At 34.6% G+C, this 19,351-nt stretch overlaps 1 protein-coding gene across 2 annotated transcripts; it reads left to right on the top strand.

Annotated features, from left to right (window-relative positions):
• The first annotated feature begins 464 nt into the window (after positions 1-464).
• On the top strand, positions 465-11,670 carry LOC111024935 (CCR4-NOT transcription complex subunit). Of its 2 annotated transcripts, XM_022302758.2 has the most exons (12): positions 467-753; positions 1,738-1,848; positions 5,745-5,831; positions 7,335-7,388; positions 7,537-7,682; positions 7,820-7,970; positions 8,055-8,192; positions 8,297-8,368; positions 8,451-8,524; positions 8,672-8,813; positions 9,191-9,269; positions 11,220-11,670. In XM_022302758.2, exons 1-12 carry the CDS (start codon positions 556-558, stop codon positions 11,315-11,317), a joined length of 1,350 nt encoding a protein of 449 aa, XP_022158450.1. In that variant the 5' UTR covers positions 467-555; the 3' UTR covers positions 11,318-11,670. The 2 variants fall into 2 exon arrangements, with proteins under 2 accessions (XP_087977092.1, XP_022158450.1); XM_088120966.1 differs by lacking the exon at positions 1,738-1,848 and having other exon boundaries at positions 465-753.
• Positions 11,671-19,351: the final 7,681 nt, after the last annotated feature.

Here is a 19,351-nt window from a genome sequence, read left to right as displayed (position 1 = left end):
TATAATCTTGTAAAATAATAATTATACAAAATTAATTAAAAAATGTTAATAAATTAATCCATATAAGTTTAGATTAAACTAAATATTTGGTTCGTAACTCCTAACAAAATTTTAAATTGAGATTCAATTATCAAATCTGTTACAAAATAATATTTGAAAATACTGAAAACAAAGAATACGATTATAATTTTCATTAATCTCTTGTTTTCAAATTTACGTTTTTTTAATTACCAACCAAACAAATCCCATCTTTTTATATAATTGTGCATTTTGAAATTTCAAATTTAGAACCTGAACCTAAAAAATGGGGATGTTTTAGATCCAAGAATTCAAAAGTAATTTTAAAAAATAATTATGGCAAATAGATATTAACTCAATTAATGATTTAGTGAATCTGAAAACAACAAAAATTAAAGAAAAAAAAGAAAAAAAGAGAAAAGACCGAAAAGAAAGACTACTCGTTTAAACAGACTTCTGGTTGAAAACAAAATTCAAGATTTGCGAAAAGGGAATTCTGGAGGTGCTGGAATATTTCCCCACCCACAATCGCCATTGATGTTCAAATTCTCTCCGAAAGAAGTCAAGAGGGAAAGCATGAAGATGAGTCTGACCCCAGATGAATCACGGACACTCTACTCCTTCCTAGCAGGAGGGGATCAGCGCCCATTTATGGATATCATCGCCGATTTTACCGCCAAGATCCCTCGCCCTCGCCACTTCGTTGCTTGTTATTCCCTCGTTCTTCTCTTGGAGGTAATTACAATCTCTTTTCACTCTTCCCCATCTACTCTTTTTGTCATGATTTCGCACTGCTTGTACGATTTCTTCTGATTTTCTTGTTTTTCCACCAGCTCTAGGGTTGGATTTTATTTGCAATTCTCGTTTATGTTGCGCCTTCATTTACTTAGCCTGCCGATTAGATTTGTTTTTGTTTGTTATCACTGCATGCGTTGGAACTAGGCCTCTCTGTCACGAAGCTTGAATACCCACTATGGATGTAGAACCTAAATCGATGAAGTTGTGGCCGCAGGAACTGTATTTTAATTTTTTTTTCCCATTTGGGTTTCTTTTGTGGCCGCAGAAATTATAATAATATTAATAATATTACTCATTCTTGGTCGTCTTTTGATTCGAGGCCTCTCGACAATAGCTGTTATCCCTTTTCAACCTGTTTATTAATGCAATCATAAAAGAAAGTAGGATGACTATGTAGCAGAAGAATTCTTATCACTGAATTTCATACAAGCGGGGGATATCTTAAATAATCTATTCTCCACTCTGTTCAGCTATTCAGAATGTAGGTTTTTTCCTTGTTTATTTTATTGTCATTTTTAGTTTGGTATTTGATATTTTGGGATTTTCACTTGTATATATAGTTGGAATGTGCAGTTCATTTTGAGAATAAATCTATGTTTGGTATTAACCTTTTGTTTTCTTTGTACCGTTATCATTTGTATAGAAGTCTTTTCTTGTGTCATCTAAAAGAAAAAATGGTACAATATGTTTTTCCACATTACTATTATCGCTGTTATAGTGAATTATTGAGGTGATTGTGACATGGTATTGATTTCTATTTGGAATTTATCATACATGTTTAGACAGTGATGAATGGATTCCACATCTTTGATGTGAAACTGTTTCCATCTGTTTCTTATCTTTTGCATGAAATCTTTATATGCTTAAGACTTGACCATTTTTTGTCTTTACGGATTACTGATTGGCTGGTCTAAAATGCAGCCAAAGAAGTTGCTCAATTCCACTCAACGTTTAGTGGGGTTTGCTATTCTTCACCAGGCATATTCCTCGCAGAAATCTTCTTCTAATCCGTTTATATCTTTTATCGTAAATGTAAGCATGCTACCTTATGACTTGTTACGAGTAAAATAAGGCATTTTAGAGTTTTGTTCTCTTTAGTTTTCCGCTCAAAAATTAAATTCATTAGGTTGGATAGCAATGTTTTACAAATTAATTTTTGTTAAATGTCAATAGCCTGACACCATTATGTAAACTATGCTCTTTTGCACCTTGGGCAAGAAAAATTTAGCAATTTAACTCTATTGTAAATTGTTTAGAAACGTGCCGTGAATACAACTGTAGACTTCATGACTGAAGTAGATAAATAGATATAGAGGGAGTTGAGCTTGTATCGTTGAGTTCATAAAAGATAACTATTTTTCTTTCTCCATACCTTGGAGCTCTCTCAATTATGTAGTTGAATGCTTCAAGACACTTTTTGTCTCTCCCCTTAGCCTTAAATTCTTCAAAGAGTCTAGAGTTGATGATTATGTGTTGTGGGTCGAAAAGATGTCATACAAAAAGGGTTCCTTTGCCGAGATCACAAATTTGGACTAAAATGGTGACAAAAATAGAGTTCTAGTCCCTTCCGGTGAAAGTAAGAAAGGTTGGTCCTTTTCTATTGCCCTGATTTCTCACTTCCCATATGCCTCTTCTTGCATTAATGAAGTTCATTTATCTTATAAAAAAGGTTGTTGAATGGTATTAATGCCTCTACCCCTACCTTCTCAAATGCTAGAACCAAAAAGCTTTTGAATAAAGTTGATTGGGACTTCCTTAAAGAGATCTTTGTGGCTAAGGAGATTCATACATTTCTACAGTTTTGGGCTCCTCTTGTTGGGTTGCTTTTGTATGCCCTTGTATATTCTTTCATTTTTTCAATGAAAGCAGTTTTTCATTAAAAGGAAAAAAGAAACTTGGATCTCTCCCAAATTCTATAAATGGCAAATATGCTATTGAAAGCATGGTAAGGTGTGAATTTATGGGGACCAAGTTTCGTGGATAGCCTTTAAATTATGAATTGGACTATTTCTCCATCAATCCCTGCATTTGAACAACATCTTCTATCCACAACCCTGATTTCCGTAGCCACTAACCTACCTAATTGAGTGCCTATTCTCCATTGAAGTAGTTGCTAAGCTTCACTGTCTCCATCTTCACGTTGGCTTTTGGGAATGAACTGTGAATTTTCCAAGCTTCTCTGTCGGGCTTCCTTAGTAGGGTGTGTGCGAAGTGCGTGATTTTCCTTTGGGTCAAAATTTAAAGAGTATTGCCTTTTGGGTGCCAGCACAAAAAAGATTCAAAAGCGCCTCGCTTTGTGGAAAAAAGTCTTTTTCTTTAAAGGATTGAGACTAACACTTATCCAGGCAGTTTTAAGGGTATACCTACTTACTTTATTTCCCTTTTTAAAATCCTGATTGTGAGCAAGAGCTTGGAGAAAATTATGAGAGATTTCCTTTGGGAGTGGATGAGGGGGATGGATGTCACTTAGTCAATTAGGAAACCATTTCAAGGCCTTTGGAGGTGGGGGAACTTGAGACATAGAAAATGACGCTTTGTTAGCTCCCAAAGGATGATTCCATTGGCAAGAGCTTGGGGTCTCTTGGTCGTACCGACTTGGAGGTCTCAAGTTCGAAGCTTCGCGTGAGCTTAATACAAAAAACCGTTGATATTTATCGGGTCCAAGCCTTGTGGTGGGGGTAGGTGCCTTGAGTATTGAGTAGCAAAGCTTCGACTTCCGATTATCACAAAAAAAGGCTTTGTTGGCCAAATGGTTGTGGTGGTTCTTTCAAGAATCTAGTGCCTCGTGATAGTGAAACTTTGGAGGTTTCTTTGGGTCTCTCCCCCCTTCTACCCCATTGCGTGCTTCGCTTTGTAAAGTTAGAAGCCAACAAAGATAATGTTTTTGGGTGCAGGCATGAGAAAGTCGACACCTTGAATCGTATTCAAAGGTGTTCTTCCTTCTTATTGGGGCCATAGTGGTATGTTCTTTGAAAAGTACCTTGAGGATCTTGACCACATTATGTGGAAATGTGCCCAGGATATTTGAGTTCTTTAAGTTGTTTGGGGTGACTTGGGCTCGTAACAGAAGTTATTGGGTGTTGATGGAGTGGGTTTCGTTGTTCCCTCCCTTTCAGGACTAGGGAAGGTTTTGTGCTTGATTTGCCTCTTTGCTATTTTGTGGGGAATTTGGCGTGAGAGAAACAATATAATATTTAGGGGTTGAGGGATCTAGGAAGTATGTTTTGGAGCATATTAGATTTAATACTTTCTTGTTCCTAAGATTTTTTGTAATTCTCAATTAGGTTTAATTCGTCTGGATTGGAGCCCCTTTCTCTAGGCGGGCTTCCTTTTGTTTGTCAGGCTCTTTTTTCGTTTCCCCTTCTATACTCTTTCATTTCTCTCAATGAAAGCTCAGTTGCTCATTTTTTTTGAACAACTTTTCATTGATAAATGAAAAGGAATTGAAAAATGTTCAAAGATACAAACTCCCGTAGGAGTGAGATTATAAGTGAAGCAAAAAGAAATAAACCAAACCAAAATTAAGGCGGAGTTATAAGAGCCTCCCAATTTGAACAAACCATACTTGAAGAATAATTAGCGAACAAATTAGAAAGAACACACCATCTAGAGACTTTAAACTTGGTTAAATTGAAAACCTTAAAAACCTCAAGGGAAGCTTTACTTTTTCCTCCGAAAATCTTTTGATTTCTTTCAAACCAAATACCAGACAATAAAGCTATAACTCCAGCTATCCATAACTCCATTACACCAAAGAACACCTGCTTTGGTGCAAAACCCGGCCCGATTACTAGTGAACTTAGTTTTTTGCAACATCAATCTCAAAACACTCAAGAAACGTTAAAAAGCTCTAAGAAAAATTTCCAGCAGGATGCTGCAAAAGAGCATTGGAAGAAAATATGCCGTGGGGACTCGCAAGAATTTCCACACAGTAAATAAATAGAGGGATGAAGAACCATGGAAGGAATCTTTTTTTGAAGAACATCAGCCGAAGAATCCAAACTAGGATATTAACTTTCTTTGGACTTTTTGTTTTCCATAGTGCATCCAAAAGGTCCCCAGGCAATGGAATAGAATTTTGCTGCCTACTTAAGGAGGCAAAAGACCCCCGAAGGTTCCAAAGACCAGCACCTTCTACCAACTTCATCTATAACTGAGGTTGAATTAAATAAAGCCAGCAAGGCTGAAAACTCCTCTAATTCGTCTTCTTTTAAAGCTCTTCTAGTCTCAATATGCCAAACTCCAGAGACATAATCCCAAAAGTTTGAAACAGGGGCATTAGGAAGAGGAGAAAGCTTAAAGATCTTAGGAAAACAAACCTTTAAAGCCTCATTCCCCAACCAGATATGATGCCAAAAGAAAACCTTTCTCCATTATGAACTATGAAGTGTGAATGATGCTACACCTTTTTCCACTGCTTAGTAATGTTGCTCCACGGACAACGAAGGCAGGAATTAGGCTTTTCAGCAACTGACCAACCAAAGGAATCAGAACCATAAATGCTATCCACCACCAACCACCAAAGGGAACCAGATTCTAGACCAAAACGCCAACCTGATTTTGCTAAAAGAGCATTGTTTCTTCAGGCAAGACCCCCAACTCCCAAGCCACCATTAGCAAGATGTTTAGAAGTAATATTCCAATTAACAAGCTTTCTCATTAAAAAGAATATGTAATGGTAGCATATTAGAAGGGAATCAAAGCAAAGGTTACCGATTTCCATCAATTTGATAGCCCCATTTTTTTTTAACAAGAAACAACTTTTCATTGATATATGAAAATGACCCATTTCTTTGTTTTAATAATAATAAAAACCTTTATTGCTGTAGGATGGGCTGTACAAATAAAATTTTGTTCTTTTCCTTGCCTTCTGTATAAGGTTAATTTTAGTAATTGTGATTTTTTCTGCTTTGCATTCTGGGTATCAGGCTGCTTCTAACGAGGAAGCTGAAAAATATGAGAGGGCATTTATTTTCCAGCTTTTAGCATCTGACAGCTCCAGTGGTGGCAAAGAGGTTCGACTTTTTTTATTGACTACATTGATTTTAGCTGACCATTTAGCATATTCTTAGTTGTCTATAATAATTGCTTATGCTGTATGGTTTGGAAGATGATGTCCTATTTGGGCATCATGGTAACTGATTAATATGAGGAATCATAACTGGGTTAGATTATTGGTAAAATCGTACTTGTATGCATTATAATTTTGTTATTATTGTGAGTAGCTTTTCCCAACCTTCTCATGAGGAATTATAACTTAGTCGCTCTTCAGGTGGTTCTATCGAACCAAAAAACCTCACCCTCAAATATCCCAAAATTACATGTATTCTAATTACAAGGAATGGCAGACTAACATACCTGAAGCAGACTAACATTCCTGGTTGAGACCTAAGCGAAACAAAATTTTATTTTATTTATTCTCCAATAAGTTTGTACAAGAGGTAAGCCCTCCCTTTACATTTATAGGTAAGGTAGGGATTACAGATAAAACCTCTTGCTAACTTACATCAATCCCTCCCCTAAGAAAAAATAAACTTGTGTATGAGTTAAGGATAATTACTCGTTTGGAGGGTATTAGGTAACTAACTAAAAAGCATTGTTGTTCAGATCAAGTGGCAGTTCGACAATATAAGCATTATCTGCAACTCGTTTGCGATTTGACATTGACCAATTATTTTCTTTTTCTGTCTATGAAACCTGTTCTTCCTTATTGTACCATGACCAGCTCTGCCACTTAGATCTCCTTGCTGGGTCATTCTTTTATTAATCGCTGCCACATACTGCATGCTAACTTTTATTAAATGGTCAAGTAACTCGTTTTGCATCTTCTTGATTTGATCGGCTATTGCTTTAACCTTAAGATTTAAATTTGTAGAACTAGGCAAATTCATTAGGTGAATAGTTAAATGGAAATTAGTATATACTACCATGTTTTATGTATAGATCTACCCTTCATATTATTGAATGCCAGCTCGGCTTGTGGGAGCACATCCAGTTTTTTTAGCTTGCCATCTCTAAGGCATCGAATTCAATTTTTCCATATTCTGTCATTCCTCTTTCCGTCTAAATCATCTTTGTTAATAATTTGGTAAGTGGAGCTGCTTATAGAACTACCGAATGAACTTTTTATAAAACGAAGCTAACCCATGGAAGCTTTGGATATCCTTAAAAGACTTTGGTATGTTCTATAGTTTAGGTCATACTTTTCTTTCTTCTATCATTTTATATTATAATGGATTCCAGAGGAAGAATGTATATTAGATTGTACGCAAAAAAAAAAGTCTCGGTTACCAATCAAACCCTTGTGAAGACGAGACTTGTTCTGTGCATCTAGCCTGTTACGTTTTCAATGTGAACTTCAAGAAATATTGGATGTTTTGGTACATTTTGTCGAGTGTGTATGGTATACCTAATACCAATGTACTAATCTTATTTTATTATATAGCTACATGCCTATGCTAATTTTCATGTATATCATTCTCATTATATAAGTCATGATGGGGATGTCTATCTTGCAGTTCCTGAAACAGTCTGCTTCGGATTACATAAAAGGTTTCGATCCTTCATTGCATGTAAGATACGTAAATCAACATGAATATAACCTTCCTTTTAATTTGTCTTTAGGAAGACCCTAAAGAGTTATTCCCACAAGTTCTTTTATTGTGGGGAGAATCAAATTTGTAATATCTATTTGATGTAATTAAGGTTTGTTTTATCCAGGCTTTCCCTCAGTTAGAGCAGTTGCAGCAACAGTTTTGCGATAAAGTCCAAGCTCAATCGTTTGATTGCTTTTCGAAAGACAGTTCAGTGAGGAATGTGGTGCCAGACCCTGATGTCCCACAGGGTTGTGATGCAAACTCCCCCGAGTATGAGTTGTCCCCTCCCCCCTTTCTTGAGTTCTCGCTTCAATGTTTTATGTGTTTAACATAACCTAGCCTCTGCATTGACATATTATTTCCATTTTGTTGAAATAAAAATGTTTGTATGATGTTGGAAATCTTAGATTTGACCTGCTACCTGGAGTTGTACCTAAACTGGGATCCGGAGAGAGAGATGAGACGTTGATGGGGTTATTGTCTAATTTGTCACTTGAAGGATTAAGTCCAGAGTGGATTAGGCCTCTTCCACCAAGGCTTCCGGTACAGAATGGAGAGGTGAGACACATTTTAACTCTCTTTTCAGCTAACATATGTAGTTTAGAGCACTCCCGAGTTATACTTTACAAAGCCCCTTTGCAGTTAGTGTGGTTGAACCTTGACGATCATCATGAACTTTTATGGGATCATGGGATGTGTGTTGACACTAGTAGAGGTGCAGCTGTTAGGGACTTAATTGCGAAAGCTCTGAAGGGACCTCTTGCACCAGCTCAACAAGAGGTGCAAGTACTTCAATGATTACTTTGTTTCTTGTCACACGATTTTTGTTTGCTGTATGATGAATCCCAAAGGAGCGACTCATTGTTTATTTTTTGGTTGAACAGCAAGTGGTGGTGGAGTTGGCAAGTGACCCGAAGCTTGTATATCATTGTGGACTCACACCACGAAAGCTACCTGTATGTGTTTGCATTATCTCATAGTCATTAGAAAAAATGTCGTTCCTGCCTGATCTTTTGAAAATAATTTTCTTATCATTAGGAACTGGTGGAAAACAATCCTCTTATTGCAGTTGAAGTTCTAAAGAAACTGATAAATTCTCCTGAAATTGCAGAGTATGGATTTCTATCCATGTATTGATTTGTTTTTTTTTAATTTGTTTTTTTAATTTTTGTCCTGAGAATAAAAAAAGAATTTGTGTCCTGAGATTCTCTCTTTTTAGCCTTCTTACCTTTATTGATTATCACACCTTTTTATGGCAGGTACTTTACTGTTCTTGTGAACATGGACATGAGTTTACACTCTATGGAAGTTGTCAACAGACTAACAACAGCTGTTGAACTTCCCTCCGAGTTCATACACATGTACATTACTAATTGTATATCATCGTGTGAGAGCATAAAAGTATGTACTTCTCCTATTGTCTTCAAGTTCTCATTGTGTTTTGTGTGTTAGCCCCTTGAAGACATGTATATTTCTATGAACTCAGTTCTCTTATTTAATTTTTGAGTTATGTTTTTGGAGATGGAAACTTTTTTCATTATTAGATTAAAAAGTAAGGATCCTAATGGCTCAAGGGACCCCTCCTTATCCCTTGAGCATTTGCTTGGTTGGACGCCCTTGGAAAGGATTAATACTTGCAGAAAGGCTCAACAAGTCTTTTGTACTTGGAAAGACATTGAGGAAGGAGGAATTTTTCGATTCCAATTTGCTAGTTTTGTTTGGCAGATGCTAAACATCGTTAAGATATGACAATTTTTTATTTTTGAATTTTTCCCCAGGATAAGTACATGCAGAACAGGCTGGTTCGACTTGTATGTGTTTTTCTACAGAGCTTAATTCGAAATAACATCATCAATGGTAAGTGATTCCTTTCTTCTATGGCCTTTGTTTCCTTTCACATCTATGCGTATGTATGTGTCTCTTACTGGAGACACAAATAAGGGAACGTGTTTGGAACAGTCTAGAATTATTAAATAAGAAGTATCATGTCCTGTGTTAACGGATTGTGCCACATGCTAAATCATATAGGTATTTTGATGTTTGCTACCTAACCTTATTTTTGTTTGAAATAGAAATTGTCGGGCTACTTCAGTTAACTGGTACTGTTGTCATTCTTTTTTTAGTAGCTTTTTTGCCTTATAGTATTCAGGCAACCTGTGCTGTTTACCTAAACAAACTGGTTCAGGGTATATGGGGAGAAAAGCAGTCAGCAGCGAGGTTGATTGATATCTAAGAATAGTACTAGTGTGCATAGCAATTTTTTTTTCTTGAAACAAACTTTTCATTGATATATGATTTTTTTTTTCTCTGAGAAACCAAGCATTCATTGAGAGAAAGTGAAAGAATATACAAAGGGTATACAAGAAACAAGCTGGACAAAAGAGAACCGCCAACAAGGACAGGCCCCAATCAAAAAGAATGATATCTAACTGGTGATAGACACTGTAACCCAAAGAGAGGTATTAAATCTAATCAGCTCCCAAACCTCCTCTCAAGACCTCTCAACTCTCCTGAATAGTCTGTTATTCCTTCCACACCAAACACACCTCAAGATGGGGAAAAAAACAAGCCTGCCATAACAAGAGCCCTCTATTCCAAAAAGGCGGGAACAACAACACCTCATCCAACGAAGCCCTACAATCCCTATTTCCCACCCAAAAGACCCCAAAACCTCTAGAAACCGATTCCGAATAAGCTGAGCAAACTGATAGCTCCACAAAATATGATTAAGATCCTCAACAACATTTTTGCATAGGACACACCACTAAGGCCTCAACAACAAGGAAGAATGTCACCAAATACTGGTCCATGGTATTAACTTTCCCATGTAAAGCTTGCCGGGCTATGATATATGATATATGATAAGTTGAAAAGCCAAAAAGCCAAAATGATAAATCAGTGAAAATAAAACCAAACAGCCAAAGGAATAAAGATAAGTTTGTTAAGGATTCTACATTGAAAGATAAGGGACCTAACAAGGGTTTATAATAAGTGAGCCACTTTTCTCATTGCTAATTGGTCTTGAGATAGAATCCCATAATATTGATGTGGTATCAGAGCCCAAAAGCTAAATGGGATATTGACCAAGATTGGTGAACCCAAAAGAGGCACCATCTCGAGGGGGGCATGTTAAGATCCCACATTGAAAAGATAAGGGACCTAATTGAGGGTTTATAAGTGGGCCATCCCTCTCATTGCCGATTTGTTTTGAGACAGAACCCCAAGAATTACAATAACAAAAAAAAAAAAATAAACGAAACATTGAAGAACATAACTGCCAGGGGAGGTCTTGAAAAGCCAAAAAGCCATATGAGCAGGAGCCACTAGTCCACTACCACCCAGCTTCAAAAATAGCATCAAGCGATGCCAAGCAAACGTCCAGAACGAAAGATCCAACTAGAAAGCTTTGTAGAAAGCCGAAAAGTGAAGAGAACACCTAACTATTATTGGGAAGATTGATCTTTCAAAATTTAGCTTAGATTTTGAAAGTGTTATTGGAGAGTAGATAGCAAAACAATGACTTACCATCTTAATTTTCAAAAGTAGAAAACCAAAAACATGATTATGAATCGGAGGCTTAATGTTCTATTATAGTTTAGTTCCTGCCTTCTATTTTGTGTCTTTTTTTATGTCTTGTTTGATAAGCATAACTTTTTTTTTTCCTTATTTATTTTGGAGTTGAGGTCGGGATTTGATCTTTTAACTTTTATTAGAGGTTATCAATGTTTCAACCAATTGAGCTATACATCCTTTGGCTGTAAGCACACTTGGTTAATTTCAGTGATTTTGTTTTGGTTCTGGTTGCAGTTAAAGATCTTTTCATCGAAGTTCAAGCTTTCTGCATCGAGTTCTCTCGGATTAGAGAAGCAGCAGCGTTGTTCAGGCTTCTTAAATCTTTGGAATAAGTGAGTAGTAGCTGCATCCATCTCAGCCAAGCAATTCTCTCTCTGTAAATAGCAATTGTTAGCCATTTTACACTTGTGTCTTAGGCCCCTCTCCTCTTCTCTCTGTGTCTATGGTTTAGCAAATATTTGACTAAGTATATATTTGGTTTTAGCCCACTTCCCATTTACACTTTGGATTTTGTTGTTTTGCTTCTGCGTTTGCTGGCTGACTGGCTATTGCTTTGGAAATCCATCAGAATGGTGGTTTCAGGTTTTCCACAAGTCATTGCTGCGTTCTGTGGGCAAAATTTTAGAGATGAAAATAATTCTCTGTTCTCTTTTATACAAGTATATGTCAGTTGAGTTCTATTTCATTTCCTATGTGTTTGGTGGGATATTAATATATCTAAATAATGGTTTTATTTATGTTTTTTTTTTAAAACTATAGTATCTGGTAATCATTTTCTTTGTTAAAGAATGAGACGAAGAATTTGGCCAACATGCATGCTTTTTTTTTTTTTTTTTTTTTTTGAGTTGGAGGTTCAAATTCTCACTCAATATTTGCTATACTCGAAATGTGCAAGAATGTTTTATGGAAAATTCTCATTTTGGGAGCATTCAATAGAAATCTTGGATGTATAGATTGTGATTCGTAATATTCCTTTAATACCTTTAATAACACTTTCATCGTTGGCTGTCTTTTAAAAAATTATGCTTGATTTTTACAAGTTTTCTAATATACTTTACCTTAAAAATAGGTTTGAATTGTAAGTCTAATTTCAAAAAAAGAAAGAAAAAAAAAGCAAGTTTTTAGAATTTTTTTTAAGTCTCATGATTTCATTTCTTGTTTTTAGTTTTTAAAAATTAAGCTTATAATCGTTATTTTTCTGTTGTGTTATTTGATCTTAAAACATCTTCAAAATTTAAGCCAAATTTTGGAAATTAGAGAAAAAAGTGATTTTAAAAAATTTGTTTTTGTTTTTAAAGTTTGGCTAAAATTTAAATTCTATTTTTAGGAAAGGTGAAGAAATTGGGAGAAGCAACTATAATTATTAAAAACAGAAAATTAAAAATGAAACTGTAAATTCAGAGGGCGTTTAGTTTTCAAATTTTTAGATTTTGAAATGTTTCTCTTTTTTAAAAGTATGGATGATAGAAAAAAAAATATAAAGGTGGTAGCAGTGTATCTAAATTTAGAAATAGAAAAACAAAAAATAAAATTGTTATTAATGGAGTCTAAAGATGTAATTTATTATTGGTTAAATTATATAAAATACCTTTGAATAATAGCTTAGGTTTCAATTTTGTCCTTTAACAGTATCAAAAGTTTCAATTCTACTCTCAATTTTTAAAATTGTTTCAAACTACTTCGTGGGAAAAATGTGATACGATGAGTTGTCCAATGAGGTGTAAAAATAAAGCTATACATGAAATAGTTTGTTTCAATTATGTCCTTGAACTTTGGGGTAATTTTCAAAAAGTCTCATTTTAACTATATTATTATTATTTTGAGTCAAATGCATATGGGCAAGGGATCAAAACTTATGATTTTTTTGGTCAATGATATATGCCTAACCAGTTGAGCTATATTCAGGTTAGCCATTTTTACCTTTTAACTTTCATAATTGTACAAGACAACCTTTGTATTAGCTTCTGGATGAAAATCTGGAGTGACGAATGATAAAAAGAATTGAAAGGTCTCTGTCACATTCGAAAACGACTGTCATTGGAGGGAAAAAGTTTTGGGGGTTAGGGTACAAAACTATCAAGGGAGTAAGCAAACTATGAATGAAGACAAAAATTGGGGCCTCTTGTTTCATGATGAATTGATAGAAATTAGGGCTAGTAAAGAAATAAGAAAAGTTGAATGTAGGCACGAGGAATTGCTGATGGATTTTTTTTTTCTCTTCTCTCTCTCCTTGGTTCCTTCCTCTTCTTCTCATGGCTCTCACCAAAATTCCATGAACCCCACTCTTCCACAAGTTTTCTTTCAGGGATATATTACTTTTATTTTGGTCATTGTACTTTCAAACGTCAAACGTCCATATTGATTAGTGTACTTTCGTTCATTTTAGTCCATATATTTTCAAACATCTACTTTGGTCTATGAGCTTTTAAAGAAGGGACTATTTTGGTCTCTTAATTTTCATTTTTATTTAATTTGTTTAAACAATAATTTTAACCTGACATTCCATTTGCTAAATTTCTTAAAATGTAGCTATAAATTTATGTATTAAAAAATTTCATTGTGTTTAAAATTTTGTAATTAGGGACAAAATCGGTCACTTTTTAAAAATATAGACACCACAACAGGTGTTTTCTGTAGAGACTAAAATGAATAAAAATGAAAAGTATAGAAACAAAAATGAATGTTTTGGAAGTATAAGGATCAAAATAAAAAAAAAGTCAAAAGTAAATGAACTTGTTTAAACTTTTATTTATTTATTTATATAAGTTTTACAAGTTTATGATTTTCCCACAATGCGTGACTTTCTGCCTTAAATGATGAAATTTTGACTAAAAAAATATGCTTCTCTCCCTATCAACACCGAATTCAAATGTGACCCAAACTCTTTAATTGTTATGCCCACAATTAACTTTCATTTTACAACTCACCACTCACCGCGTCACATTTTCGTAATTATTTTAATGTGTAGTTAGTGGAATGGTTGTTTTGAGTCAATTTTAAGGGTTTAGAGCTTAAAATGAAACTTTTAAACAATGAGAGTATAACTGAAATTTATTCCAAAGTTTAGGAACATAGTTAAAGTTAAAACCACCTCTGCCACGTGTACCTTGTCTAACTCATTGTCCTGTCTCGGTTTTTCTTTTTTAACACAAAAGTTGATGAAAGGATACATTTTTTTAAACGATTTTAAAGGTGGTAGAATATTGAAACATTTGAAACCATAGATGCATAATTGAAACAAAAGTTCAATACCATTCTCTTTTTTAACATCAATAGCTTTTCTTTTGCATTTTATATAATTTAATATTTATGAATACTCCTTCCATTTATGGTTGCCTACTAGATTTTTTTGAATTAATGTTTAATAATTACTAGAATACCACTCTTTCTTTCTAGTTTATTGTAAATATATATTATCTAAAAATGTGCTAAATTTATATTTCTAGTTTCTTTCTAGTTTATTAAGGAAGCTTGGATGGGAATGGGACACAAGAATTTCTTGATATAAACTTAAGTCAAGCTTATGTAAGTCAAATGAATGGCGTGAGGAATGCATTGCATGGCGTGAGGAATGACATTGCAGATACCATATGGTTGGATTATTGTAATACATAAAGAGACGTGAATTTTCATGTAGTATGTATTAATATTTTTCTCCTTTCTATTAGTTTATATATAACAGATTTTAAAATTTTATGTCATATTTAATCTATCATATCAATGTTACGTAGAAGACTACATAAATTCTTAAATCCATATTCAATTTCTGAATCTGCTACCAAATACATATTTGAAAATAGTGAATACAATATCAAACACAGTTTCAATAAATCCTTAAATCCAGATTCAATTTCTGAATCTGCTACCAAGCACATTATTGAAAACACTGGATTCATAGAATACAACGCTTGTTTTCATTCAATCCCTTGTTTCCAAATTTATATTTCCAAAATCATATTCATAGTAGACGATTAATAGGCTATTTCGTTACTTGTAAATCTAGACAAGTGGCAAACAAAATTTTGAACTTTTGTCATTACTATTGACAAAATGTAGTTTAAAATTAATATTGAAAATTTCTATTTAAATTACATCTTTTAAATTTTAATTACATTATTTCGGAACTTCCGGTTAGTTTTATAAAAATTAGGCTAGGTAGCACTACTGAATTTTTCAGATTCTATGATCCAAATGTTATAAATTCTGAAACAACTTTTTTATATTTGGAGTGTTTTCAGATTTTGAAGTCAAAACTTTAAAATGGAGAGTTATATTAAAAAAGATAAAAACTTTGATAGATACACCATCTCATGTTATAAACTCTTTTAATTTTTTGTTAAAATTAAAACATGTAAAATAGAATATATTATAAATTATATAATATTGTAAAATATTAATTCTAACAAAATTTATAACATTTATGCTAATAAATTAATCAATAATATTTTAGATAATGACTTACCAATATATTACAAAAACACCTCGAATTTGTTTGTTTTAGTTTGAGATTCAATTTTCAAATATGCTACCAAACACATATTTGAAAACAATGAATACAACTCAGTTTTCATTTAATTCTTTTCAGATCACTAACCAAACACACCCTAAAATTATTCTTGCCTCCCCTCAACCTTGACTCGCTTTTGACGCTTATTCGCATGTCTAGTGGGTGTCATTAATTCTCTCGTTCAATGTATTCTTTAATGCCAAATATTTGTGTTGTTGCATTGGTTTAATTGTACGTTCCATAGTCTGAAAATACATCATGTTAGAGGTCTTGTTTCTTGGAGTTTAAGAATTAGAGGTCTCAAGTTTGAACTTTCGAGTGAGCTTAATATCCTTTCTATCTTTTTGAGTCAGGTAAATAAAGTTCTAACAACATATGTAACAATTTTATTCTTTTTGTCATATATTTGTAAGAGAGAAAGAGAGATAAAAGGAACCAAAACAAGCCAATTAATTTGAATGGTTGACTTTGTGTTAAAGACCATTGATCCTAGTGCAGCAACGAATTATGTGGAGGAGGATTCATCATGCAAATGCGGTGCCTTCTCTAGTTGAAGTATTTTCTATTAATATAGCTAAATTTGATAACTTCTTTCATGACTACTTGTTATGTGAAAAAAAAAAGAAAAAATACAGGACCACTGTTGTGTGTTGTTCACCCATAATTTCGCTCTTTCATTCACAACAAACTCATAGTAAATCAAAATACATCCCACTTGCCCGCTGCGGGATTCAATTGTGTGGGACGACTTTATGACTTCATTGTATAAGTGGTGATAATTATGGCTTGTAATGTAAATCATGTGTGCGCAAAAATTATCTGATGATTCCAAACTCATTTTCGAGGACGACTATTAGCAACAACGAATATTCAAGTCATTAGTCAAATTCTTCCCAACTTTATCAGTATTGTCAATGTAGAATTTGAGTACTCAATACTTCAATTACTTTGTCATAGGTATTAGCGGATTACAACCTAGACATATGGTTTTTCTGTTAGTGGAAGGCCTCAATTCTAAAAACTTATCAAATGAGAGGGGATTCCTCCTTTTGATAGAGGACTTAAATATTCTTAAGACCCACAGCTAACAAACTAAACTAACTAACAAGCTTTAAATAACAACCCAACTAACTAAACGTCATATTAGACTACATCAGATTCTTGCCCACTAAGATAAAATTGTCAGGTGCCTCATAGGTGTAAATGTCGACGACATTGAATATGGTGTTGATGTTCATGTCAAGCGGAAGTAGCAAGGACTTCAAATGGGCCAAGTTTCTTTTCATTCAGCTTGTTGCATGTGCCTGTAGTAACTCGTCCCTTACGAAGGTAGATCATAACCAAGTCCCCAGGTTGGTATTCCTTGTACTGTCACTTGCTGTCTGTTCTGTCTTTATACTTTCCTTTGGTTGCCTCAATGTGGTCCTGAACTTCCTTGTGGAGTTGAATGATCCATTTTGTCATTTGAGTTGCCTCCATGCTAAAATCAAGAGAAGAAGGAAGGTTAGTAATGTCGACAATTAATCGTGGAAGTTTGGTATAGACAATTTCAAATGGTGACTTACCTGTCGACCGATTTTGCGTAAGGTTGAATGTAAACTCCGCTTGAGCTAAGGTTAAGTCTCATTATTTAGGACTAGCGTTGCACAAACACCTAATAAGATTTCCTAATGTCCTGTTGGTGACCTCAATTTGACCATCGATTTAAGGATGACTTGTTGTGCTATATTTAAGGGTTGTGTCAATTTTTTTCCATAATGTTCTCCAAAAATGGCTTAGGAATTTAACATCCGCGGACCACTTCTCGAAAGAACAAGTTCGCCACATAGACGGCGTCAGAGGTCGTTTTACCGACAAGGAAGTGGGTCATCTTACTAAATCGATCGACTACCACTAGGACAAAATCAAATCCTCGCTGAGTTTTAGGTAAGTCAAGGATGAAATCCATGAATAAGTTCCCACATGGTTGTAAGAGCAGGCAAAGGGGTATATAAATCGATATTATGTGACGTGCCTTTGTTAGTTCGGCATGTAAAATAATGAGACACAAAACTAAACACATCCCTCCGAAGTTGCGGCAAGTAGCAATGCAAGGATACTAATTCTAACGTTTTGTCCCGGCCAAAATGGCCTCCAAGGCGGCATGGAGGTCGTGGAGGAGAGTTTCACGGAGGGAGGTATGGGCAATGTACAGGTCGTCCCTTGAATAGATAACCATCTACCAAATGGAATTCGCCTATGTTGCAATTGTCATTGTTGCCATATTTATCTAGATGACTGGTGTACATTGTAGGTAGATCTGCAAAAGCTATAATCTCTCCATGAAGTAATGTTAATAGGTTCCCTACGGCTGAGGGCATCTGCCACCTTGTTAGCCACTCTTGCCTTATGTTTAAATCATAAAATCAAAACGTTGTAGGAAGGATAACCATCTAGCATGATTGTCTTTTGGGAAAGAATTTTAGAGAGAAATGATTAATGAAGATAATAAATTCCTTGCTAAGTAGGTAATGTCCCCATTGTTTAAGAGCACAGACAAGAGCATATAATTCTTATTCCTAAGTACTCCAATTTTGCCTAGAAAGGTAAGTTTTTCGCTGAAAAATTCAATAGGGTGATTGTTTTAGGCTAAAATTGCACCCATTCCAATTCCAGAAGCGGTAACCTCAAAACGTTGTGTGAAGTTTGATAGGTTTAGGATCAGGCTGTTGCTTAGTTTGGATCGGAGGCTAAAACTTATGGTTTGATCTTCACCCAAAAAAATTTACCCTTTTTCAAGCAATCTGTCAATGGTGCTTAAATTTTTAATGAACTTCCTATAAAAAGAGGTCAAACCTAAGAAACCTTGTATATCTCTAGTTATTTAGGTTGGGGTCAATCGGTAATAGCTTTAACAACCAAGCCAATGATAGCAGACTCATATTGGATCATCATTTGCTAGAAAGATGGAATAATTGTCCCTTATATTTGCTTGTGTTGTTACCATGGTGTGTAGTCAATAGGAGTAGAACTACGTTCTTTCCCATTCATGAGAACTCATAAGTATTGTCACGTCCTTTGTGGCTTGTATATCATATCATTTGCCATGGACGTCCCAATAAGATATGGCAGACATCCATATCAAGGACATCGCAAATAATCTAATCTTTATAACTGTTCTTAATAGACAAATGGATAGTGGATATAGCTGAAACTTAGCTTCATCATTTTTCTTTATCCAACTCACTTTGTAGGGTGTTGGATGAGGGAAAGTTTTAAGGTTCAGTGTAGTAACAAGCTTGTTGAAAACAATATTCTCCGTGCTTCCATCGTTAATTATGATTACACAAATTTTCCCATTGATTGTACAACGAGTCCAGAATAAAGAATGTCATTGCGGAAAAAATTTGGTTTTAGGTGTAAGGAGTCTTTCAAGAATACAAGATACTTGTTCACCTTCATCCGATTCCAAATATTCAATGTCCGCATCTATGCCCATATCATTCTCAAGGCCGATATCATCTATTTCATCCACAAGATTAATAGTTTTTCATTGTGGGCATTCATTAGACAAGTGACCAACCTGTCATTTACCTAGAGTTTTGGGTTGTATAAGCATTGGTCATCCATTTTGTTGTGTGTGTTTGTTGGTTTGGTTTCTTCCACAGCTTTGCCTTTCGAAGTAGAAGCAATATTGATCTGTCCATCCCAAACAACTCTTCTTTGGTATTGAAACTTGAATTTATTGGACTGTTGTTCTTTCACAGTTAGTAGCTATTGCCTCATTAAAATAACCAATGAGCTTCAATTGTAAGTGTTCTTTTATGTCTGATCGTAAACCACTTACATACCACGCTACTTGATATTGTTCAATCTCACT

The sequence above is a fragment of the Momordica charantia genome (assembly GCF_013281855.1).
Source record: "Momordica charantia cultivar OHB3-1 chromosome 2 unlocalized genomic scaffold, Mcharantia_2.0 BLBB01000002.1, whole genome shotgun sequence".
Lineage (NCBI taxonomy): Eukaryota > Viridiplantae > Streptophyta > Magnoliopsida > Cucurbitales > Cucurbitaceae > Momordica > Momordica charantia.
Note: the sequence above shows the minus strand (reverse complement) of the source record. Positions and strands in the feature narration are given on the sequence as shown.

Bases quoted from the DNA above. Each gene is read 5' to 3' on its own strand.
- LOC111024935 (XM_022302758.2), top strand. From the start codon at position 556: ATGTTCAAATTCTCTCCGAAAGAAGTCAAGAGGGAAAGCATGAAGATG. The intron at 7,971-8,054 runs GTGAGACACATT...GCCCCTTTGCAG, and splicing joins TTCCGGTACAGAATGGAGAG to TTAGTGTGGTTGAACCTTGA. The intron at 8,814-9,190 runs GTATGTACTTCT...ATTTTTCCCCAG, and splicing joins CATCGTGTGAGAGCATAAAA to GATAAGTACATGCAGAACAG.